Source organism: Vollenhovia emeryi, unplaced genomic scaffold (genome assembly GCF_000949405.1).
Source record: "Vollenhovia emeryi isolate VEMERY1.0 unplaced genomic scaffold, V.emery_V1.0 DF939128.1, whole genome shotgun sequence".
Classification (NCBI taxonomy): Eukaryota; Metazoa; Arthropoda; class Insecta; order Hymenoptera; family Formicidae; genus Vollenhovia; species Vollenhovia emeryi.
In genome coordinates this window covers 2,986,242-3,013,233 of record NW_011967238.1, presented here as the reverse complement: position 1 = coordinate 3,013,233, position 26,992 = coordinate 2,986,242, and the positions used below count along the sequence as shown (strand labels likewise).

Sequence of the window (26,992 nt, the reverse complement as noted above, 5' to 3'; positions counted from 1 at the left end):
GACTTTCTCGTAAGAAGAAAACCGCATAGGGTGTTATAAATATGGATAAGTTTATACATTCGTGTAAGATTACTTATCTTTTCTTTGAAAGAGGCTTTCTTGTACTATTCTTTACGAGTGCAAAGTGGTGTAACCAATGAACATAGTGAACGCAATGTATACATACTAAAAAGCGGGGAATATTACTTCCAATATAAATACGATTTATTACATACGATGGATAAAGATTGGCGTATTGTGCTTTTTTATTTTCGAAAAGGCAAAACTGTTGTTCAGACCAACAGAAAAGTATGTTCTGTCTACGGAGAAGATGCTATTGATGATTCCACCGTTCGTTAATGGTTTCGACGATTCCATAATGAAAATTTTAATCGCACGGACGAGAAACGTTCTGGACGGCCTTCCGAAATTGACAGTCACGAAATCTAGGCCTTGATTGAAACCGATCGTCATAAAACAACTCGTGAGATTGCTGATATTACTCATTAAATGTATATCGACAAAGTATAATAGATATGCAATTTTTGGTTTCAAAACGGGACGAACTTATTTCGCTTCGTTTTACCAGCGTGGAAATTTTCGCAAAATTTTCCATATTTTCATATCGCCTTCGCATTAAATTCTCACATTTGTCGCGGCGCATTGTAACAAAGGTTTTACGCGGAGAATTTAATGGGGAAATTAGAATCGTCGTTCAGCACAGCTCGTTAGCGAGCGTTAACGATAATCTGTGCAACGCACAGTGTACGTTGCTACTTTGCGGAATATTTCGTCCTTGGTGAACATTAACACGCAATTATTTGATGCAATTTTACGGCTTACACTCCGGGCATTAGGGATTAGAGGGGCCGTCGCGAGGTGAGGCAACCTATCGATTCAATGGTAATTTAAAGCCGTGATAACTTAACGCGCGTGTCGCGTCGCGCCGCGAGGTGCCTTGTTTATCACGTTTGATTTATCCGCGCTGTCTCGGGAGCCGCGCTCGGGAAACCACGGGGAAATTTTTCATCTCGCCTACTCGTCGACGAAATTGCCTCGTAGATATTTCGCCGCTCAATAATAAATGCGCGCCAACGCTCGCTGTTCGAACGTGCGACCGGCACCTGCGTAACGCAGCGGCCCGCGAGTCCAGGAGATTCGACGCACTTCTTATTATTCGCGCCATTCGGGCCGCTCGTGATTCGTCTCGAGGCGAATCGGAAAACGACGCGCGTCCGAGAGCCCGTGAAGCTTTTTGCGGGCAAATTCGCCAGAACCAGTCCCTCCGCTCTCTAACAGTCGTTCAGTGGATTATCATCATTGAGACACATGTCCGATTAAGTAGATTCGAATTATCTAGATAAAGATAAAGCTCTGTACTAGTACTAGTAAATTTTATTGATTCCCCTTAGGGTTACAAGGCGTTTTTGAAGGAACGTGCCCAAACCTCTTATAACACCTCTCTCTATATCCACTTCGCTATGTGGCGATCGAACGAAAAACCAACAACGTTTTTGTTTGGTTTTGAACCCGGGTCTTTGGATTACCAGACCAGCGCACAATCCTCTGCGCCACGATCGCCACTAGATTCGAATTATCTAATTATATAATAACAAACGGGTATATACCCTGATACACTTGACAGAAAAAATAGTTGCAGTTACCACAATCTCACTTATATTTATAGTCACTTTAGGAGCCAACCACACTTTACAATTCTTTCAACCATGTAAGTTATGGTTGACTTAACAATGTATTATAGTTCTCATAGATACAATATTGGTCCATGCAACTTATGACATGGTTTTCTTAAACTAAAACGAGCTTTTAATTTGGTAAGGTGTACTAGAAATATTGCAATAACAACCGCAAGAGTAAAATTTCGAATTACATAATAACAAACGGATATACCCGATTAAATTGCATATCCGATGAAAGATATGCTCGGTCTTTCAATCACATTTCGTCGGATGTATCCATAATTTAATCGGAAACACTATTTAATCGGTTTACCCGATGGAAATTTTGTTAGTGATAATTCACTGATTGACTTTTAGAGAACGTGCCGGCGCGGAATAAGCTTCCGAGACAGGCCGCGCGCGCGCGCGCGTGTGAACCGCAAAATCGGGCCATTAGATTGTAACTCTCCTTGGAAGTTGAACCGCGCAATTTACCGACAATCTCGCGTTGTCGTTCTCGTTAACTTGATCGTTATTATGCATTACGCGCGAGGACGTGAACGCGTCGCGTTGTTCCGCAATAATGGAGCAGCCGTAACTGGGGCATATCGAGACGTCATCGGGTTCAAGTGGCAGCCCCGGTAGACGCGGATTTTCAAATCGTCAGTAATACGCGATTCTCCCGCGGTCGATCGTCAACGATCAATGGCGGTTAGAAACCAGCCGCGTTACTCCGGTGTCGAATGTCGGGCCGGCTACTTTATCACTTGTCGCGGTTGCTCGAGTTAAACAGACGTAGCCCAGTTCCGTCCCACATTGCTTCGTGAAAATACATATAAAGTACGCGAGTTGACGCGACACGTTGTATTACGCAATCTGTGCAAAAAAAACCCCCCATCTGAATTCTGTCCGCTCGGTAATGAGCACGAATTTTATGCAATATGTGCGGCATTTTTCGATTTCTTCGAATTCTGCGACCGACATTCCCGCGCGAGTAAGAAGTAACGTTATTGCAACACGAGAGTTGATGTAATACCGCGGCACGGGCCGCCGCAGAAAATTGGCTATCCGGAGTTATCGCACGTCAGGTTTTTGTCGCTGTCCTCGGCGGCGCGTATTATGCGTACGTTCGGTAATCGGCGTTCTCAATCGGATGCTTTGTAATACATTACGATTTATGCAATACACGTTTCCCGGCTAGGTAGACGGTTTAAACGCTCTGCGCAGCCGAGAAAAAGGTCCCGCTTTCCTGTATCATGCACTTAATCGAGTGACTCACAATTAGCTGCGTAACACTAACGACTATTTAAACAGTGCTACGTTGCCACTTACGCAATGATTAATAATATGCATACGTAATATCGTAACAATTCTGCGCCGTTTGATCGTTTAACGATTGTTGCTGTAACCTGTGATAATCAGTCTGGGAAATGATCTATCGTACTGTAAAAAAAAGTATGTATTATAAAGTTACATAAATAATGAGTAGGTATTAATGACGGGAATGCGCGAATTCGTTTACTTTTACAACCAGTAATTTTGTCATTATTGTACGTAAATAATTGTGTACATTTGACGAAACTTACAAAATTACAAGCAAGCTGATTATTATATAAGGCAACAATTTTATCTGCGGGATAGAAATTTACTGACGTGCGAATATACGGTTTTCTATAAATGGTCCTGACATCACTTACTATAATGATTGTAATTTTACATGAGTTTTCACAGTGCGATGTAATTTTTTTTCACGAGAATATATCGTAACCCGATGTCGGGTTATTGTATACTCGAGTTATCTCCTTAAGTATCAGACTACGGATTGAGATTGGGATTAGATTGAAATTTGACCAATCAGAGTAAAAGTTACTGAACTTAAGATTAGTAAACTTTACTGTGATTGGTTAAATTTCAATCTAATCCCAATCCCAATCCGTAGTCTGATACGGGCTTTACGCGGAGAGAATTTTCTCTTAAAATTTCATGTAATCGCGGGACAACACGGCAGGCGAAAAATTTTATGTGTTTTTGAAATTTTACCATACATAATATGTTTTGAAATTTTACCATACATAAAATGTATGGTAAAATTTCAAAACCTCTCAAACGGTTCTTTAAAATGCCATGTTTACTAGTAACTTTATTAGTAAAACGTATGGCAAAATTTCAAAAAATCCTCAAAAAGCTCTTCAAAGTGCCATGTTATCCCACGATTTTACACGAAATTTGTAAAAAAATTCTCCGTGTAAGAAGGTAACTCGAGTATAGAATAAATCGACAGCGAATTACGATAAATTCTCGTCAAAGGAAAATCACATTGCACTGTAAAAAATCTCATGCGTGTAAAGTTCTCAATTCTCGATTCATTTCTTCACATGTAACCTACGGCATTTTAGTACATTCGCAGCGTTGCCAAACAAAATGGATAAATGGATAAAAGGCGGATATTTATGAATAAACATTAGCATCGTACATGAATGCGACGGGTGAATGATCACTGCGACCGGCGACGTCTCATTTACACGCACGATATAGGAGAAGCCGCGACTAGGATAATCGCGTCGGCGAATCGATGAAATATGCATTTCTTCAAAGTGCACCACGAGAGGCGCTCGAGGCGCTCGCATGTCGCGAAGATCGCGTGCAATTTCTTGCGCGATACACGGGATCGCGATAACGAAGTGTCCCGTTCTTATTAAGCGCGGTCAGTTTTCAGCTGACTCGCGGCAGTTATGCAATTTACATAACGTTTACGGCAAAAGCCAGACCGGGCGCATTACGCGGTAACGAGTGCCGCGAGGGGCTCCGCGCGTACATAGAAAAGACCGATGGTGACACGGCTGGCGGTTGCATCGTCGGCTCTGCGCAATGGACACTTGCTCAATTTGACGTCCGCGATATACCCCGGCTGTTTGCGCTCCCGCCTTGTTTGCCGAATACCATCAGATCGCAGCGTACGATCATTATGCAACGATCGGGTCGCTCGTCGTAATTCTCTCCTTTCGATAGATGAGCGACACGTGGCCGCACGTGGGTCGCGAACGAGTGAAACGCAACCGCGAAAGTGCGCTTAGGCGACGCGCGTTTGGCACCGACTCCGATCTTTTTTCTCGGGCGGGCGCAAATTAGAAAACTTGGCGCGAAAGGAAAGGGAGGAGAGGAGGTTCCACCTTCGACCTGTCCCGCGGTTCTTCTGGCGCTCCTCGACGCTCGCGCGGCACATACGAACGTATAAACTTTGTTCCCTCTCTCTCTCTCTCTCTCTCCTTCTCGGGCTTCGTTCCAAATTGCGAAAGGACGTCCAGTTAAGGTGCATCGAAGTTACCTAACAAATAAAGCAAGTTAAATTGAGAACCGTTCTCTCCCGCTGTAAATAATAGCCTCTTTGGTTCGAGTTTGCGTTCGAGCTCTGTTTCGTTTGTTTTCCGCGCGACTCCGATAAGCCGCACGAGGCACGTATCCGTAATTCATATGAATTCAAGCTCTTCCGCCTGTAAATACATAATCGCTCGCGTAATGGAACGCACGGCAGTGCACGGGTATCATCGCCCGAGAACTGTGCAATAAATCTCACGGTATATCGATTCATTGCCACGTGACGTTAATGTAGCGTACGCTCGGGTAAACTCGCGGGTAAGACTCGCTCGCACTCCCGGCAATTATAAACCGTTCACGTGCGCGATGTATTCCTGCACTTTCTTTCCGCGGATGTGCCGCGCTCACGTAACCGGCCGCGCCAGATGCGCGTAAACCGCATTTCGTGTGCGGCCGCGTCTCGGCCGCGTAATAAAGTTTACTCTGCAATGGACGCAAGACGCTAATTCTCCTCATATTTGACTGTGATTGGTCGGTTTCTCGCGTTGCGGCTTAGGCTCGGTTTTCACCAACGTTGTTTAACTTTAAGCTTGGCTTAATTAGTTTTTTTTACCTCTTTTCAACTGCTACTTTAGAAAGAGACAAACATGAATTAAACTAAAGTCAGTGGCACACAACGCCTTTTTTCCTGCTGGATTACTTGCAATCTAGTAAATTACTATAATTGCAGCACTCAGGATGAGCCGCTGGCTTAAGATTAAAGTTAAGCGACGTTTGATGAAATCAGGCCTTGGCGTCTTGCGTTTCGCGTTCGTTGTAGAATAAGCTTGAACGATCCCGGCGTCGCATCGATTAGAAAACGGCGGCCGGACGCGGCTTTCGATCGGAAAGCCAGAGGGACGAAAGGGCTCGAAAGATTAAGGGGAGCCGCTCACGTGCCTATCTCCGCTCCGGTTAACGAGGCCCCGTTAACTTCGGGCGTATATAACGAAAGTTCGACTGCAATCCGCGAAGCCGAAATTAGCCGAGCCCCGCCTGCGAACTCTTGCTTTCTCCCGCACGTCAGAGATATCGAGCGACATGACTACTGTCGCGGATTGAACTCTTCGAACGCCCTAATTTGCCGGTTTACGTGAGCGACCCGTCACTCCACGGTCTCTCTCTCTCTCTCTCTCTCTCTCTCTCTCTCTCTCGGCCCGATGCAGTTTCCGACGTGGCACTTGAGCAGCGGGAGCTTAAACTAATTTCCACCCGTAGATCCAGAAGTATAACTCGTTTGCGCAGCCGACTACTTTAATCCGCTCCTATGAGACTCAATGTGATCGAGAGAATTTGTGATTAATTACACTTTACGTCGCTAATGTGAAGCGCCGGTGATTAATATATTTAATTTCTTGTATGGAAAATACGTGAAACATTGGCGAAAAGAGTTCCTTCCTGCTCGCGATGTATCAAAGCTGCATGATAAGCTCACACCGAGAAAAATGTCCGATTAAGGCCCGGTCTCACCAAACGTCGTTTAACTTTAATCTTAGTTTTATTCACGTTTTTCTCTTTCTAAAGTAACCTTAGAAAAAGTAACTTTAGAAAGAGACGAAGAACGAATTAAGATAAGCTTAAAGTTAAACAACGTTGGTGAAACCGGGCCTATATATAATCGGACGATCTGATTACATAATAACAAACTGATATGTCCGATTAAATTGTATATCCGATGAAAAATGCGATCGGTTTCTCAATAAAATTGCATCGGATGTATCCGTAATTTAATCGGAAAACGTAATCAGAAAAATTAACTATGTGACACACTATTTAATTGATTTAGCCGATAAAAATTTTCTCAGTGTGAGAATGAAAGGGTTGCATGGCGCTCTAGGATTTAGGGAACGTTTTTTAAGGGATTATACATATATATTGTGTCACCGCATGATCCCATCGCGCTTTATTTTCCCCGAGAATTACGAGGGGGCTTATAATTAATTACTTTTTAAGCTCGCCACGGTGGCGCGCGTCCAATTACGTATTTTTGTCTTGTCCACGTCGCGCGTTAATTCGCCACCTAAAATGAAATCTTTTGTCGCGGCGCGTTGCGCAATGCACGATTGCAGAATTTCTGTCAACCACCTCGCCATATCGCGAATCTGAAAACTTAAGGAATCAGGCTCCTCTTACATAAACGCGAGTTTCTCCGTGTTTGTTTAGGAAATGTAAGCGTAAAATTATTACGCGCGTACCACTCTCGGGGAACCGCGTTTTAACGCGGGGCACTATCGGTCGGTGGTCATTAAAATATCCCTATTTTATCTCTCGCAAAATTAATTCCGCAGAGCTGCGCGTACTTCGTAATAACCGATAAAGCGGAACTGCACACGGCGTTGTAAGCGTCGAACAAAATAATGCTTTCAGAACACTTGAATCTCTTGAATATCGATGCGAATATTCCGAGTTCGAACAACTGCATATTTTAATTGAAAAAATTCGCCACTTTTTTATCACGTAACGTGCGTTTGCTCTTATTTTCTAAGTATCTCGTCCGCGCCGCACTGTTTAAATATCATCGAGTTGTCTTCGCGAACAACGTATGTACGTACACGTGCGGTGTAGCGAAGTTACGCTCGAATTGAAAACAAATATTTCGAGCCGGCGGGAAATGGATTTTCCTCGGGCACCGCCGTTTCGGTCCTTCCTCGATATCGCAGAAATATCAACTTTGGTATTCAGGGATACGAATAAGGGCGAGCAGTACCTGCGCGTTTACCGAAAGTACGGCAAGCGAGTTTCGTAAGTTCCTGCCGGGGCGCTGCGTCCCGGAATGAAATTTTCCAAGTTTTACGCCGTTAGATAGCTCAAGTGCCTCGCTCACTTTAAATCGCATGAATAATATTTTTCCATTATCAGGGACAGCCTTATCTGAAACGCGCCGCGAGAGAGAAAACGCCGTGCAATGTTACATAAATGTCGTATTTAGACAGCGTACGAATAATATTTGCGCGTAATAATCAGGAGATGAAATTGACCACACTGACAGAAAAAAAATGGTTGCAGTTACCATAATCTGACTATAATTTATAGTCATTTCAGGAGCCAACCACATGTTTGTAATTCTTTCTATGGCGAAAGTTATGGTTATGACCAAACAATGTATTATAGTTCCCATAGACACAATATTGGTCCATGCAACTTACGATATGGTTGTCATAAACCAAAACCAAAACGAGCTTTTAATTTGTTAAGGTGTACTAGAAATATTGCAATAACAACCACAAGTAAAATTTCGAATAACTATATGTAATAGTAATAATCGTATTTATATTGGAAGTAATATGCCCCGCTTTTATTACATATACATTGCGTTTACTATGTTTATTGGTTACATCACTTTGCACTCATAAAGAATAGTACAAGAAAGTATATTTCGAAGATAAGATAAGTAATCTTATACGAATGTATAAACTTAACCGGATTTATAACCCTATGCGATTTTCTTCTTACGAAAAAGTCTTATACCGGATAGAAATGTAGTTAAATTTACTATTATTGTGATTTACTATATAAAAATAATTAACTAACTTACTATTCATTACCTGGATAGTTTAACAGAATAATAGTTAAAAGCTTATATTCTATAATAAATTTTTTAAATAGTTGGCATCACCGTGTCTATATGGTTGCTATTACTAATATTGTAGTAATAATTACTATAAAAATAATATTCCTGACTATAATTATTTTACTATGCAATGATAGTTTCAAATGCTACACATTATTAGCGCAGCAGTTACGCCCTCCCGGCATGCATTTTCCAATGATATTGAATTTGTCATGCGACGCGAAGGGTCGCATCACGAGCCCATTGGTCGGCGAGGCGATTGCTTTCCGGGCAATTTACGGTGCGGCTGTAAGAGGATTTTTAGGATTACTCACGAGAGGACGTAAAATTTGGGATCTTGCCAGGCGCAGTAATTGCTGGATGGCACAGGCTTCACCGTAACAACGTGAATTTTCGGCCCGCTCGATCGATAGGTCGAATTGCCCTCGCGCTCGACTCTATCAGCGCTGGCCCTTAGCATCGAGGTCAGGGATGCGCGATCGCATGTACCCGGTAGACAGAGACCCAAAAACACCTGACGTGTCTGGAAAGAAAATGAAATGATCTCGTTAGAGCGAGGTATTCTCTATCCCGCGGCGAAGCTTGTCTCATTTAATAAATCTTGCGGGGTGGGATACCTTTCTTCCACATCTCGGTGCTTCTACTTATTGCAAAAAATGCTAACTATCCCCCCTCTCTCCTTCAAAAAAGATGCTGGTGATTTATGGAAAGATGCGCTGACCGTTTGTTACAAAAAATGTGACAGAGAATGTGCGCTTCTTTGGCGCGTACAAGGAGAGAGGCTTCTTTAAAAATTTAACCTGAAAATATTGTAATCGTGGGGCAACACGGTATTTCGAAGAATTTTATGAGAGTTTTTTGAAATTTTACCATATATTTCACTAGTAATTACATTTAGTATACATTTTACTGGTACAATGTGTGGTAAACTTTCAAAAAGACTCCCATAAAATTCTTCTAAATGTCATGTTCCACGATCACATAATTTTCCGGATAAATTTTAAGAGAAAATTCTCTCCGTGTACATTGCATATCTCGCTGCTTACGCGCATTTACGCACGAGAAGTTAAGTGACGCGATTAAAAATTTCCTGTCACTTGGATTCAAACGGCCAGCAATCCTTGCTGGATCGATGAATTCGCGTATTCGCGCAAAAGTATAACGACGGTCGGGCTCGCCTAACTTCGTTCGAGATTATAATTTTCGTTGAGTCGATCTATTGATCGCGTAGCGAATGGAAATGAGACCGTGGCGAAAAAATGCGGTACAAACTTTTTCTATCGGGCCTTGCAATAGCGCGCCACGTGCAGTTCCATTTTTCTTTCTTTCTTTTTGCTCTCATTGTTGCAAAAAGAAGGGAGGGGGGAGATTCTCGGTCGATAATATAAATCATCGAATTTATTAAATTCAAAAGCTGGACCGAGAGACGCGACGGAGTTTTTCTGTTCAGTTTTAACTTCCGCTCGGTGAATTGCGCGGATCATAATCCCGCAATTTGCACAATCGCTTAGGCGGGAAATTCTATTAATTAAGCACGTAATGATATCGTCTAACTCCGCAAGGATAACAAGATTAAAGACAGACAGCGCCGGGCTTCCAGCATTTGAAACTGAGAAACTTTGGGATTCGAGTCACCGAATAATCTTATTAGTGCAAATACCGAAACTTACTTTTCCTATCGAAAGTTAAACTGGCTCGCCAGCTGGCTGCTAGACCTTCAACTTAACAAAAAATGCAATCAATCCGCGCTCAATATTTTCTATTACTTTCGATAAGCTCGAAAATTTCTAATATTAAAATTTTGCTCAGTTTTTCATTACGATTGATTTTTTACTATGCATCGGTGATTTTATATTTCGCTTTTTTATATGCAGACAATACATTCTTATTTCTTGGATTTCAACTTATCAATAAACAACGGTTATTTTAACGACTCAAAAGTTTTCTATTGAATTATTCAATCTGACTCTTCATGTGTTTCTCTAGACTTTCAATTTGAAAATAATAAAAGAATACATTTGTAAATTAACGAAACATTTAAGGCGGGAGTTGCATCCGAATTTAAGCATTTTAAGCATTATTCAGGAAATAATCACATTGTCTGTATATATTAACAAACAATATGAATCATCCCTGAAAAGCAGCTATTTGATAACTAATTTACTAACAGACAAGTATAAATGTTACATTAGTTAATCTTCTTATAAATAAAACTTGGAATGATTATTCGATCTAAAGAAAAGTTCTTTCACAAAGTTGAATTTAATTTTCTAGAGTAAAATTTTTTCTTATTTTGTAATTGTGAGGTAAAAATCTTATTCTGCTATTACACTTTTCCTTCAAAGTTTTTCTTGAAAGAAGTGAAATCGCGCGGTATCAAGAGACGAAAACGAGTTCTACATTTTTCACAGCGATTGAGTTTTACCTACTTAATCTATAAAATCAAAAGTGCTTTTTGCGATTAGAAACGTTCTATTCTCTACATATAAGCAAATCGATATGTGTACAAAAATTTATCGATAACGTATAATGTACAATTTATCAACTTGCACAAATTCTTTCAATGCATTTACTAGCCACAAAATAGAATATTTCTAGACGCGAAGAGTACATTGTAGATCAGACTTTAAGGGGTCATTCCACTTTAACGGTTTAAAAACTATGCTTATCTTTAACAATTATTTTCATAATAAATACACCATACAATCAAATAAATCATTTTGGGATTTATTAGGGCCCTCTTAAGTAACACAAAAAATTGCATTGTTTTTTGACACGCCATTCGAACGGTGTAGAAAACGCTTAATTAAAAAATTGTTTAAATTATGACAAAATGTTTTTATGTTATTTAAGAGTGCCCTAAAAATCCCAAAGAATTTGTTTCATTGTATGGTGTATTTACTGTGAAAAAAATTTTTAAAGATAAGCATAGTTTTTGAGCCGTTAAAGTGGAATGAGATTAAAGATCGATATAAAAATTCACGGTTAAAGCACCGTAATCAAATTCTTTAGGACGTAAAAGTTTGGCGCAGTGCAACAATAATAAATTATCTCAAGTAAACAGGGAAATGCCTTTGTTGAGTCAAGTTCGATCTTTGTCGCTTATAGCTTTTTATAATATAATCAATTACTTGACACAATGTATTTTCGATCGAGACGGGCTAAATTTTATTCGAGTAAACGCTAAATTCAATGTGTTGGTTGTTTCGGCATGCGACATACGTGTAACGCTCTGCACACAAGGTCGCCGCGTTTACACGCGACGTGACATTTTAATAAAATGAAGGTAGACAATTGTCCTCTCGCGAGACTTTATTTAGCACAGGACAAGCGGAGAGAAGAGGTGTTCGCTTCGAAAGACGACTGAGAACTAAACTTTACAGTTCAAGAGGGATCTCCTCGCTTCTAGGTTGAATTTCCGTTGAAATATTAATCGATTACACGACGTGTTCTAATATCGGAAGTAGTGATTGACGTGGTTTCTTAGAAACAGAAGTAAAAACAGAAAAGGTTGATTCGTGGCGCAATGATCCGTTAGGGCCGGATTGATCTTTCACAGCTCGATCGCGAGTGCGTAAAAAGAGTTTTAGGCAAAAAGTCGTAAATGGGCAAGGGTCTTTAGACAAATTGCAGGACTAACCAAGGTCTGTTAGAATTTTAGTTTGTTTAATAAAACTGTTTGTATAAAAACTTTTATAGGAATAGAAGTCATAAATATATGAGATACGAGTTGCGGCACGCAACAGCTATTATTTACACACCGATAACAGGCACCTGTGTGAACCTGGCGCCCGACTTTTCGAAAAATAGTTTTTAAATACGGGAAATGGTAGCCTTTCGTTTGTAGTTGATTGTAGTAAAAAAAAATTCGTTTGTAGTTCAATAGTTAACAAGATATAAAAATTAAGAAAAAATGACCAGCACTCGACAACAAGATTTCTCAAATCCGCTTGTTCAGGCTTCTTTAAAATCGTTTGTAGTTGACTGTAGTGAATTTATTTTCGTTTGTAGTTGAACCGCTCAAACGTTATAAACAATTAACGAAATTCCCAAGAGACGACTTTTATATTTTTTGAGATATTCACAATCTGCTTGTTCAGGCTTTCCTCTGCTGTTTTTCGATGTAGAGAATTGGCCAACAGGCAATAGAAATATTCACAATCGCCCAATTAACATAAAAACAATTACAGATCATAAAAAAAATATCAGTATCACATTCCATTATTTATCGACGTATTGATACCAAATTAACGTTTATTCGATTAGTCATTTCTAACTGGAACACGATCGCGAGTGTTAGATTCAACATTTATCATTCTTTACGTCTATAAATAACAAGTAATGCTTATGAATCCGTGTAATTGATAAATTCTTGCAATCCGCAACAGGAAACGCTTGCAATATCAATGCGATGGTTGTCCACCGTAGTAGATATTTTTCGCGACTGACTTGTGTAAAATACAAGTCTGAACTGTGATATTTCGCCGTTGTTACACGTATCTCAATTTTGTATCGCGCGTAGACTTATCCGTCTATCAGAAATGTAATCTATCATTTTTAGGAGAAAGAGAGAGAGAAAGATAGAGAGAGCGTGGTGTCATATATGAACAGTCGCATTGAAAAATCCCACGGAGAAAGCCGCAATGTCAATCGTTTATATTAATTGTCTATTTAAAATATGAGAAACGCGAACGTAACGCGGACGTCGGGTCGGTTTTTCTAAAGCATTAAATTTGCCGGGTCAATAACACATTTGAGCTGGCGCGTCGATTTGCCGTTTGTTTTGGCGTGCTACGTGCATAACGCTCGCTATTGTGTTTACGCAAACTCGCCGCGCACTATCATTCATATCTTGAGACTCGAACAGGCAGAAAGCGATAGTCGCTCTGCCTGTCGTCGTGATTTTATCTATTTAGACTTGCGATCGCCGGTGCTGGGGTAAAACCTTATCGGAGAGAATTTTCTTTTGAAACTAACCCCTTAAAAATTATGTAATCGTGTTGGACAGCGCGGCATTTCGAAGATTTTTATGAAAGTTTTTGAAATTTTACCATACATTAGGAAAGTTCCCTATTATGTGATAGGATCCTAATATGGGATAGCGGGGTTTCTGTTAAATTAATAGGCATCATCAGTTGATTCCATCATCACGAATTTATTGCCCTTGGAGCGAAATCTGTTTAGTGGAAAATTTATTGTTGGATTGTGTAATCGTTGCGAAAAAAGATTTGTGATTTAGTTTGTATGTTGAAAACCTGCTTCTCATATTAGAAACCTGTCTCATAATATAGAATTTTCTTCTGTACATTTTACTAGTAAAATGACGCTCTGCGGGCAACATCTAGCGTCGGGTCCTATAGAGGAAACCTTGAACCATTTACAGATGCTTGTCCAAGATTTTCAAGTAACGGCCTAGAGAAACTCAACCTTAAACTTTTGCTGGAGTATATTAGGGGTCTTTTGATTCCCAGTGTCAGACCACTGCGGGTTAAAGTACGAATCTAGACCGTGGTACTTTCTAACAGGATATACATATAATAAAAAAGAAAATTGAAAAGTTGTAAAATATGTCATTGGTTTAATAGCAATATTTTTCGTGCGTTTCGCCAAGTGTCGTAAAATCGACACGTTTTCGCAATCAATACACGTGCGATAATAATTAATCGGTTTTGCGAGTAATTGCTGCGTCAGCGTAACGAAAAGATCTGAAAACTGGCAGAGGCTTGAGAGCGTCGGCGGAACAAGCATGAAGTGAATAATTCTTTATAAATTATTTATTTCTCAGGAATTATTTAATTATTTTATCGATGTTCGATGAAGGAGATAAGATAGAGATAGAAATTCGATACGTGCAGCAACTACTGCTTAAAGTAAGTTATTCTGAGCGTTACTATAATTTGACTGTATATCATACTTGCAGTTCAATGCAGTCGCGATAATTCCGCTGCCGCGTTTCGTATTGGTGAACCCCACAATTATATTTCATTTCAATATAATGTAATGGATCTGTGAAAATTATATATGTAGGAGATATGAATGAGCAGAAATTCACGTTGAAAGTACGAAAGTATATCATATTTAAAGACAATACCTTGCAGATCTATTGCCTTAAAGTGGATGGACTAGAAGAGATTACTGCTACAATACTTAATCCTGGAATATATGGAATCTTTTTGTCGATTTAACTCGCTCACACACGCAGAGCTTATAAAAGCTCGTAACGTGCATCGTTTATTTGCACGTATTATTAAAGTATTAATTACGAGATATATTAATTGCCTAAAACAAAACTCGGAAGAATAAATAAAAAGATAATAGGAAATAACTCGCAAGTAGAGTAAACTTGACAAAAAGCAATACTGATGGAATGATAAAGAAAGAAGTTTCTCAAATATAATAAAGATATTATTGCTGTTTACACATTTTCTTGCCGAGCGTTATAGTTAGATAGAAATTTCAAAAGAGAATTTTCGCAAAATTCACCATGAAGAATTATTAATAATGTTATTTACGTTTTGCGAACAATTTTCAAAAGTGTTGAGTATATTATTTAAATTTTCAGTTATTTAAATTCTTTGCTTAGATGAATAATGGAATTAAAAAATATGAAAAGGAGAAATAATTAAATAAAAATATAACAAATTGAATTTTTAGGAAACATAAAGTTTCTATTTAAATGTCTTCATGGTATTTATTTTGGTAGATCGCGTAAATTGGACAACACATTTATATACAAATTTTTTTAAATAAAATTGTTACAAAAATTAATAAATGTCTATAAAATTGTAATATTTTATAGTAGAAAAATGCAATATTTAAGTGTATTTTATAGTTTTCCTTTCTTATTGAATATCTTTTAATTAAAATTTGTAATTTGCATTTGGTATTTCCAAATTTTTGTATCTTTCCTAAACTAAATATTATATATTATATAAATATGCTGTTGTAAGAAGAAGAGGAATACAGAGTTTTTAATATGCAGATATAGAAATCGGAGATAGAAAAATTATTACAGATGTTTCGATATGTATATTAAAGCATAGATTGAAAAGGGATGGTGAAAATGGTCCCCAATTACTCATCTCTATTAATTTTATCGAACAAACGCACTGAATATTTTATCTTTACCGTGTGAATTTTAGCTGAAACCTTTATAACCTATCCACGTTTATTGGCAACTTGATTTTATATCATTGACAAATAAAATGATAAGATACATTCAATAAACATTTCGTGATAAACGAATATTTTAAAACCGATTTTTTTCACAATGTAATTTAAACATTATATCAGAATTTATTATTTACATTCCAGTTATATCAAAGTATTCAATATATTAACCGCGCATGCAAGCGATAATACGAAAATAATAATTTAAATATCTAATTTCTCGTGTCTCTGTTACCGCGATTAAACACGGATTGTTTACGGCAAGTAAACAATAGTTATTTAACGACGCATAGATACTAATGGTTGATAAATAATTCGAGGGACAATAGAGATATACGATGTCTCATAACGATTTCGTCAGCTTGCGTGAGGTATCGATGCGTGCTTAATTAATTCCTGTGCAGTGTAGTTTATGCACAATCACGGTATACAAGTGCGGAATGATGAAATCGTGTCGAATAGGGGATACATTAATCCATAAAACGTGTCACAGGTTGTAATACTATTCGCTTCGTTGCATTCCGTTATGAATAATGTAATAATCTGGGAATGATAAGATCACAACTCAATAAAAGTAATTAAGATATTGTCGTTACTATTAAATATTAAGAACGTAACAGATATTGCTTAATGAATAATAAGAATCAAAGTGGCTCCTTGTAAATTAATGCGTCTCTAATTATACCCGCGCGGAAAAATGATGCATCAACAGCATTAGTCTAATTGGAAATAATATCAATTCAACGCGTCCCTGTTTGAGTAAAACAGGTCTCATTAACATTTGTCATTATCATTTGTCTCATTAATATTGTTATTAAGTAATATTATTTCCAATTAGAATGTTGTCAACATCATTTTTCCCATGTATAATGGATTCAATATCAAGTGTAAAAAGCATACATATTTATAGCAATGCATTTAAAAAAGAACAACAAAATACACTTGTCATTTGAACTAATTATACGTTTACAGATAAAATGGATGAATAAAATTCATTATTGATTCATGAGTAACTACTAAATTTTTGCTAGCAGGCAAATCCAATAGTCATAACGTGGCAATACTTAGTCAATGACTTACCGAAAAGTCGACCTCCTTCGGGAGGTCTAGATACAATCTTGCGACGTGAAATCTTAGGGAAAAAGGTGGCTGCTCCTCGGCGCTCATTATAGCTTTTCTGTCGGTGTTATTGAGCTCTTTGCAGAGGGTGATGGAGCCCAGCCAGAAGCCATTACCGAAGTGAAATTGCGAGGAGTAGCGGCCACTCGCGTCCGACACTGAAAAGAAAAACCGGACGAAACGGTGAAAAATAATTGTCGGTCATCGGGGCGGAACGAGCGAGATAAGCGTGCCGCTTTCGTGTAACTTTTATCGCGGGTCCTTCGCAAGAGAGACAGAGAGACAGAGAGCGAGAGGAGCACTTATGAAATCGTAGAGAATTGCAAATGCACGACGACGCGCGACAAATTCACCGGACGATGTGTGCGCGACGTTTTCTTCTTTTTTTTTCGAAAAAAAATTTTTTTCTCGAGATCTCTCCAGCAGCTGCGCCTCGGTTACGGTTACTTCATAACTTTTTCCTCCCCCTCGTCTCTCTCTTTGAACGTCTGTCACCGTCTGCACCGGGAGCGCAATAAAATTTCGTTTGTCTCAAGTTCCCTCGAGGGGCTTGATTACACGGCTGTCGGCGGAAGGTTCATTGTCAGTTACGTAAAGCGACTCGTGTGTTGACCACGAGAGTAGAAAGTCCGGCCGGGGGGGCTGCGTACATGCACATGTTCGTCGATCGACCGATCGCCAACCGTAGGAACATAACGCGCCGCTCCGTTATCGCGAAAGCGATCAGTTTTGTGCGATAATCTGGTATTGGTATTACGCAAATGAGAACTCGTAGAAATTTTAAGGGGCCGCGACGGGAGCGGCGCTGAAATGAAACGTATCGCATACTTTCGACGCGTGGACTGATAATAATTTCTCCCGGCTCGTTTGCGTTCGTTCTAAGACGACGTGTGACTTCTCAGCGAAAGTTTAAGTTAAGCTAAATCGTCGGACGTCGTAATTTCAATTTCTATCTATATTTGTGATATATTGCGCGGACACAAGGAGAGAGACAGAGAGAGAAAGCCGTAAATTAACGTAGAATTGTTTCTACGGTCATAAAGTTATTGCCGCATTTCGGCGGTAGAATATTCTCGACAATGGTGTAACACGTCCGACTGATTGATGGGTAATCCGGCTTTAAGAATAATGACTCGTTGTGGCGCGTTATGACAGCCGCGAGATCAAAACACCGAAAGAGATTGCCTAACGCGAGTCCTTTTTCCGCATAGCGTTTGGAAATAATCTCCGCAACAATGAGACGCGAAATTGCCGATGCAACTTTTTACTGCCTGCCGCGCGGCAACTTGATAATTGCCCAAGTTTCGTTTATTCTCGCCGATCGTATATTTCGCGATCGCGTTGCTTAACGCGGAGTTATTTCCGTCGGCGCGCGCGTCGAACTATCGTCTCGACTCTTTCCCATTTAAATGCGAGTCCTCTTCGCGGCTCGACGGCCACGTGGCGCGTGGCGCCCGCAGGGTTCGCGGTCGGTCGCGTCCCGAGACTAAAGCCAACGGCACACGATACTTCTTTTCCCTACTGGATTGCTTACGAGAGCCAATCAGGATTTAAGCCAACGGCACACGATACTATTTTCCCTACTGGAGTCCTTACGAGAGCCAATCGGGATTCAGCTGATCGAAAAGTCTGCATCCTGATTGGCTCTCGTAAGCGATCCAGTAGGAAAAATAGTACCGCGTGCCGTTGGCTTAAAACTCTGCATCCTTATTGGTTCTCGTAAACAATCCAGTAGGAAAAATAGTATCGTGTGCTGTTGGCTTAAATTACGTTTCAAAAAGTTCGGCCTACCGCTTTCCTCGCGCTTATTCGCTCGGACGTTTTAATTAATTACTCGATAACTATTGGGAATTTTACAAAACCGTACATAACTTTTCTTTTCAGTTTAACCCGCTCTACTTGTATACGAGCGGGTGGACACCTTATCCGTGACACCTTGTATACTCAAATTAAACGCGTTCGTTGCTGTGTATATACGCCACAATCTCTAATCTTCTGAAAAGCATTTAATAATCTTACATTCCAACAATATTACAATCTTATTTAAATATTATAATTGTCACTCGAAGAATACATATAATTATTTTGACAGTCAAATTATTTTCATCGTTGTAATCTTCGATGTGAAAATGTGTTATTTTCCATCCAATATTGTTTCCTTTCCACTCAAGAAAATTACTCTTAAATAATAAGCATATATTTTTCTTGACTGAATTATATACAATTGTTTCAATCAAGTAAGGTTCTCTTGTTTTAACGCAATATAATCCCATTTCAAGATTTTCACGTTGAAACTACACCTATTTTCACAAGAAGATTATTCTTTTCTTCTGTGTAAGTGACATCGTTATCCTATCAAGGGACAAGCGGGTCATTAATAGAGTCAGAGATAAAAAAATGCTCCCGACAATTAGCGTCGCTTTCTACGTATAATTACGGACGCGCGACCCGGCTCGTTTAAGAGCCCGCTATCGCACACACGCCCGGATCGGCGAGAAGATGCTACCGGCCGGGTGTCCCGCGGCCGCGACTGCTTCGCAAGTTTCGCGACGACGCGAAATGGGACAGCGCGGCCAATTGACTATCGGTGCATCCGTCGACGCTGCCATTGCGGATGTATCGATAATGCGGACGCGGCACGTGACCGGAAATTATTGTAAATCCGCGGCACCGCGAATGTGACTTGGCGGCCCGCGGGCCGCGCTGCAGCCGCATGCTTTCATCGGGCCCGGCTACTTCAGCTTCCCAAGCCTTTCTCACTTTCTAAATCGCGGACGGACGGCCCCGATAATGATACCGTAGACCGCGACGACATTATTAGTTAATCACGATTGTCGATTATGTAAAATAATTCGCCGGTGCGCTGCTCATTCTTTTGCTTTAATTTAATTATGCAGCGTACTATTATACATGCAGCTTGAGCGGAAACGCGTAACAATGTTTTACAGATGTCGAGCTGCGGGTTTTTATAACTGAAGAGACTCGCATGAAATGTCGAAAGCGCTTACTCTGCTGAGATTATCGGAATATCGGAGATTCTGACCGGTGTGCAATAAACATTTTCACATTGTGCATTTCTGTATATATCGCTATAATTAGAAGCGAATGTACAGCTATCTTAATTTATTAGAAGCGTGGAGGAACTTGTTGAAAATGCCACGTCGTCTCATGATTTTCTGGGTAAATTTTAAGAGAAAATTCTGTCCGCGTATAAATAAATTATTGGAAAAATACATAATAGATATAAAAGTGAAAAGAGTGGACACACCGCATGTGTATGTAGCACTTGTAGAGAAGACAAAAAGATATTCGCGATTAGTACGGAACATTCTCTTTATTCTGTCTCGCGGAAACAATTGCACTTTCTTTCTCCATCGCTCTCTCTTTATTTCAAACTCAAGAAGTTTCGTTCTGAATTTATGTTAATACTTGAGCGCGACTCGCTTGCACGACTTCGCTGTTGATTCTCTCCTGAATCTCTTGCCGAGTGTCATCTTCAAAATAGTAGCGGCCAAATTTCATTTCCGTAAATGCAGTATTCGTAGGACGCGTGTAGAAGTGAGGACTCGAGAGAGCTGTTGTAGGGTGTCAGGGAGTTTACTAAATCACAGCTGCAAACTAGGTCAAAGCGCTTCGATCGTTATGATATTGTATGAGTTTTATAACGAGGTCTTTGATAATTCCGATAATTATAACGAGTATACATCCAACCGAATATTTCTAATTCTATTAATCCAAAAGTATGTTCTCGTAGCAACAGATTCTTTGATTTAGCTCAATTATTATTTCATAATTATATTTATTCTCTCTCTTTCTGTAAAAAAAATGAGAAATTGTTATTTAAAAGTAACTAGAAATTAATTACATCGTAAATTTTCGCCCAAAATAGAGAAAAATGAGGAAAAATGATTTATAAACTGTATACTGCAGTTTTGTAATCGTAGAAATTATTCAATGCAAAAACTTGCTTTCCTAGGGAGTCTTAAAGGGGTTCCGATTATATTTTAATCGACTCACTTTTCGCCGCCCAGAGTTTCCCGTCCCTCAGCGCGCTGAGAAATCTTTCCATGTCCCTTCGACATTCGTCCTGAAGTTCTCCGGGCACTCTAGCCCATCTGAGAGGATCGTAAAGATCGGCGAGCCATTGTATACTATTAGCCGTTCTTTCGAGTTTCTCCTTCATAAAGTCGACGTCGAGATCCCGGTGTTCCTCCTCGTTCCTGTCGAACGTCTTCAAGTAATTCTTCCAGTCCAGCTCCGGGTTATTCTTGCTGAAGGCAATTAGAGACGGCCGCTTTCCAGATTCATTCTTCTCTGTCGTGTATTCCGTTACGTTGAAATTTGTCGTTGTAGTCCCGTTCGAAGCAGCTTTTTGCGGTTTGCTCAGCTTGAGGATGTTCGATTCCTTTTCCGCGATCGCTACGTAAGCAATGCATACGATCGCGAGAAGGTAGCTCAACGGACGCGCCATGCTTCCTCCGTTTATCATTGAAGGATCTACCTCGTAGAATTCACTCGCGCTTTGGGAAAAGATCGACTAGATTCTCTTTTTGTCTAACGGGAGAGATCGAGCTCACCGATTTCCGTCATTAAAATCTCCAGATCCCGTCATCTTAGCCCTCGATGAAATTCCTTTTAGGAAGCCGTTGTAATGCCGTTGTAATGAGTGTTTACTCGACCGAATTCTCACGCATGCCTGAAGAGATACGCGAATGCGGGAAATGCCGATTCAGTGTTCAGAATTCGGAGAATTACGCTTGATTGTGGGGTATAAAGTGCTGATTTTGGCGAACAAGCACGTGCGAATTTGCTACAGACCGCAGTGATTTATACGCACTAATCTTGGCGCCGCATGATCGTCGTAATCAAGCAAGAATAATCAACGCGATATTAGCTACGGTCGTTACTTCAGTCGCGTGGAATACTTACAAACTGTTTAATTAATAGGCAGTTTTTAATAACAAGATATTTAAAAAATTTTATAATAATTCCATCAAGCAACGATTGCTTCTGAATGAAACTTTACTTTCGATAAATTCCAATGTCAAAATATATTTATTAAGCGTGATGTGTTTTCAAGTTTCTCTTGTTAAGTTTTCGAAAATCGAAAAGAGACAACGCGAATCGCACGAGAGGGGAGTCTATCCGATTTCGGCACTTGGCGATCCGCGCACGTTTTTTCACTGATTAGGGAGCACTCGGAGAAGAATGGCAGGAGATGCCTCCAGAGCAATGGAGGAAGGTGCCCGCACATATGACAGACTAAGGATCACGCACTGAATGAAGCGAGTAAAGTCTGCAGCAACGTTCACCCGCGGATAGTGGGTTCCCCTTTCTCTTACGACGATGCACTTTACCGCCGTAAACGCATTTCCTTCTCCAGGTCGCGAAGAAATGTCGTGGCTTAGCCGGTTTTTCCACCGTACCGCCGAAGACGTGACTGATAATCAACTTAATATTAATAACATAATAATAAAGTATTCAAATTAAATTAAATTAATTGGAATTTATCGAAAGTAAAGTTTCATTCAGAAGCAATTGTTACTATTGTCCCGCTATTAATATTTATTATTAATAATTCTGCTAATAACATTTTTTAATATCACCTATTGTAATATTGAATATCTTATATTTTATTAGGAAAGAGATTTTGGTACAAATTATTCTTCGTATTTCTGACGGAATTTTTAATGAAAGCATTTTTTTGCACTCGTCATGTAATTGTAACTTAAAAAAGAAAATTCATTCATATTGCCGGACGTACGCCACTTCTGGTTACACAAAGGTAAAATAATTATTTCTTTTCACATATCAAGTTCTCTGTTGGCCTTAATAATTATTCACAAAAGATTTACTATCGCCAAAAGATTTACTATAAAACCAATGATAGTTTATTGAAACGACCTACACTGGTCAATGTTTTTATTTTAAAAAACTAACGACGTTTCGGCCCGGGATTTGGACCCTTCTCAAGTTTTCTTTTCACGCAATTTCCATTATTCACATATCGCTCGTTTGGCCAATATCGCTATATTAGTCAAAAAATTATTGCACTCTTTGATTAAAGAGTGCAAAGTCAATTTTAGTTGCGTTGTTAATTTTGTGACACGAGTAAAAATGTCGAGTGTGTTCGTCGAGATGTCGATTCGATCCAATTCGACCCCAAAGAACTTAATAATTATTTTAATATTAATAAATTTATATAATAACAAAAAGTTCGAACGTCAACTATTGTCCCGCTATTAATATTAATTATCTTATATTTAATAAGGACAAAGTTTTCGATATAAACCATTCTTTGAATTCCTAACGAAAGTTTTAATGAAAACACTATTTTGCAATCGTCATATCATTATAATTTTTTAGAAGAACGCACTCACATTGTCGGACATGCTCCATTTCTGGTTACACAAAGGTAGAATAATTATTTCTTTTCACATATATTATATTCTCTTTTGACTTTTTGATTCCATGCACGTAGAATAAAAGTGCCTACAATATCACCACAATTCAAATCATTCTCAATTAAGGGGTAATCGATATTTTTGTCTACAACTAATTCTATGTATTGTTGATTGATATCAGTACTTTGTTCGCGAGATATCACGAATTAATATTACACGTTGGGTGATATTAGATGCCATTACCCTATGCTAATCTCTAATACAAAGCGTGCTTTGTCGAGGTTCGATGATGCCTGCGGTAAAAGATTTAATATTTTCACCTTAAAGTACAATGTTCAAGCTTTAATTTGAATCCCTTTCGATGTCTTTAGCATATCAGGTTTACTAGCTACGAGCTTTCAAAGATGGCCAATAACATGTTTTTTGGGGGTTTCAACCTCATTTTTTTCAAAAATCTGACAAAAGACAATTTTTTATCATTGTAATAATTTGACGAATCACTGTGAGACATTACATACGTTACTGTAGAGATTACTTGTATAGATAACAACTATCAAATTTTTCTCACAAAAATTTTAGTCGTTTTGTGCACCACGCGTATGACAACTATTATTTATAGTGCAGACGCCATAGATATAGATGAGAATGAAAAATACGAGAAACGCTGTTTGTTTCGTATCAAAAATGCATAAAATAAAGATTGGTTTGTTTAAAAAAAAATGTAAGCGAGGACTTTACTGCAAAAACAATATAAAACATTGATATTATAAATGAATATTTAAAAATTCAAGGCTTAAAAAATGCATATTTTCAGTGAATATTTTAAAATGCCCGATAAAATGTACGTGAATGATTCAAAATCAGTACAATTGCATTTTATCTTTCTCATCTATCTACCTTAGTTTGTTTTCTTTAACCAAGTTTAAACAAAGTTATTGATAACATGAATTTTATTGTAATTAATAATTTGTAAGATATACATATGTATATTAAAAGTCAGTATTCTGTTCTCATATTACAACATCTTTTGTAAAGTAAATTATGTATGCATATAATCGCGTGTATTTTCTTCTCGGACATAAACATTACATAAAATATTACGAAACTAACTACTCATATATTTAAGGCGTTTACACTATCGCAAAATAAAATATTTCAAGATAACCGCTTATTAATTCTGTGTATCACAGCTACGCATTAAGAAAATTATACACGCAGAATGTTAAAATTATTATAATTTCGTGGAAAAAAGTATAAAAAACGGTATTAAAAAATGACTCATGTAGTTCAAGCATGCTTGCTGTCTTGTTTTTATAAGAATGTAATTCAGCAATAATTAGTTGTCATATGATAAGATACCAATTCTTCCACATTAAATTACAAGTCAAAGAATGACAATATAATTATTCTCGTCTGCTTTTCATTATAAACAAAAGCAATTGTGAAGTTTTAATTGATGTATTACAGTTTCAATTAATCGATACCTTCATTCTAGTTGAGAGAACTATAGTTCAGGCGTCCGTCTCGGTAAATGGTAAATGTCATCAGACCATTCTCGTCACGCGCGTAAATCAGAGGAATGGCTAATTAGTAAAAGGATCATATGGATTTCACTCCCGGAGTATGCGGTGGCTTAGAAGCCATTTACGTTACAATGCAAATACCGGTTTCCGCCCGTTAACCTATTGCATAGGGAACATTTGATTCAATTACAGTTAATCCAATAATGTTGTTATTAATGGTATTGCCCAGTATTAGTTATTCGTTACGTCCTATTTGCGGCTCGTGCATTTATTTTTCGGCAAGTCGGCGTCTCTGCGATAACAACGCTGTCCGTTATTAGATGCACCAGTGCCGAAATCGCTCGTTGTGTTGAATGTGTTGAATATTTAATTTGGCAACAAACAATTCGCGCGGTGAGCGAAGCACAATATTCACGAATACACAAGCAAACACAGCGACTGAGAAAATCCCCTTTCAATTTGACGAAGATGGAAGGATTCAACGTTCTTATCAATGATAGATTCATGCGTATCCTCGACTAACAAGAAGGGTCGGTTTCTGTCGCCTAAAATAATAAACTAAGCTGGGGAGATTTAGGATGATTGATCTCGGTTGAGATTGGCAGCGAATAAGAGGTCGCGTCGGGTAAGGGCGGAAATCGACGAGGCGGGCATTCTTCCAGATAGCATGGCCTGGAAAATGGCGAAAGGTGGGACCCGAGGCAGAGGGAGGGAATTTTCCTCCTGAGAGGCATCTGGCTTACTCGGCTGTAAACAGGAAAAATATGAGTCTTATATCCGAAAGCAAGTGTAAGCTTTTTCTCACCGACGACACAGTCACGGGGGAAACGACGGCGACGATGACGAAACGCTTCTTGTGTGGTTGACACCATGACTATATTCGAGCTCTGTTTTTTCTCTCTCTCTCTCTCTCTCTCTCTCTCTCTCTCTCTCTCTCTCTCTCTCTCTCTCTCTCTTCGCTTAAGGAGGCATATACAGATCTAAAACTCAAATGTTAACAATTTTGTGATTTTGTTTTACTTAAATAAATGAGATAGGATGTTCGTGTTTTTTTTGGGACTTAAAGTATAAGGCTTCTACTATGTTTGAGGTTTTTTTATTTATTTCTTATATTGCACAGCCAGGTGTTAGTAAAGCGTCAATTATCGACATTTTTAATTCCAAGTTCTACTCGGTCCGAGAAATTTATAGCCAATCAATTTGCAACTTTTACGAAAAAGCAGCAATTTTATTCGCTACACATTGCTCAGACCGAGATTTTGGATCGAATTCTAGCATCGTCAACACCATGGCTTTACTGACAATCTGACATATGTTTGGCAGCGATCTCTCTCGAAAAAGCCCGCAACTAGTTTTATCTTTTTCTAAACTTGGATTTCTGGACCTGCGTTTATTAGAAGTAATCTTTTTTTTCTAGGCTATTAATCTTAGTTCTAATTGCACGATATTGTTCTTATGTGTTGTCCCCAGAGTATGCTGGTCTCATTTTGTATATATTTATTGTAAAATGCTTATATCAAGCAAATATTGTCGTCAAGTGTACCAAAAATTAGTCAAATTTTCAATTTTTTTCGTTTTTAATATAAAGTCGACCAGCATAGTCTAGATTTTGCTGTGTACTTTAAAGAGTTTTGCATTTCTATAAAGCTAATTAAAAGATTACTCCCAATAAAGAATGTCGATAAAACAAACGGCTTTAGGATCCCCTTAATACGGAAGTTGAAAAATTTTTTAAATTGTATCATCCCTATTTTGTTCATACACGCAATAGTTTCATTGTGCTGCCAAAATAGAAAACCGGAGCGACAATATTAACCGCAAAACTCCGCGCTCTCAGTGAAATCCTTTCTTCGTACCTTTTATTTTCTCGCATTGCAGCGCGAGGGAAATATTGAGGATCTAGTTTCTTGTCTCGGACGCAACGACCGTAAAAATGCACGACGACACTTTACAAATCGATTTTCGCATAAACGGATGTTCCCCCGGTCGTTTTTTCAAATTTAGAAGATCTATCAAACCTTCGTGAACCATCTCATACCAGAGTAAGCAAGTCGATTCTCGGAAAATGCAATGACTTGACAACGTTTCGCGGCGATGCGCCAAGAGAGAAAAGTGTACACGGTTGAAAAGGGTTTTTACAGAAAATATTATCCCGACCCTGTACAGACGGTCGGAAATATCATTTAATTTAAC

General features: G+C 38.9%; 1 protein-coding gene across 1 annotated transcript in view; it reads right to left on the bottom strand.

Annotated features, from left to right (window-relative positions):
* LOC105568684 (nose resistant to fluoxetine protein 6-like) overlaps positions 1-21,404 on the bottom strand; it is a 34,117-nt gene extending 12,713 nt beyond the window's left edge. Inside the window, exons 1-3 of the mRNA XM_012024542.1 lie at positions 20,890-21,404; positions 16,834-17,030; positions 8,898-9,106 (exon numbers count right to left, since the gene is read on the bottom strand). Of these exons, the coding sequence (XP_011879932.1) occupies positions 8,898-9,106; positions 16,834-17,030; positions 20,890-21,361 (878 nt within the window). The 5' untranslated portion in view covers positions 21,362-21,404. The remainder of the gene's footprint in view (positions 1-8,897; positions 9,107-16,833; positions 17,031-20,889) is intronic.
* Between the last annotated feature and the right edge of the window lie 5,588 nt (positions 21,405-26,992).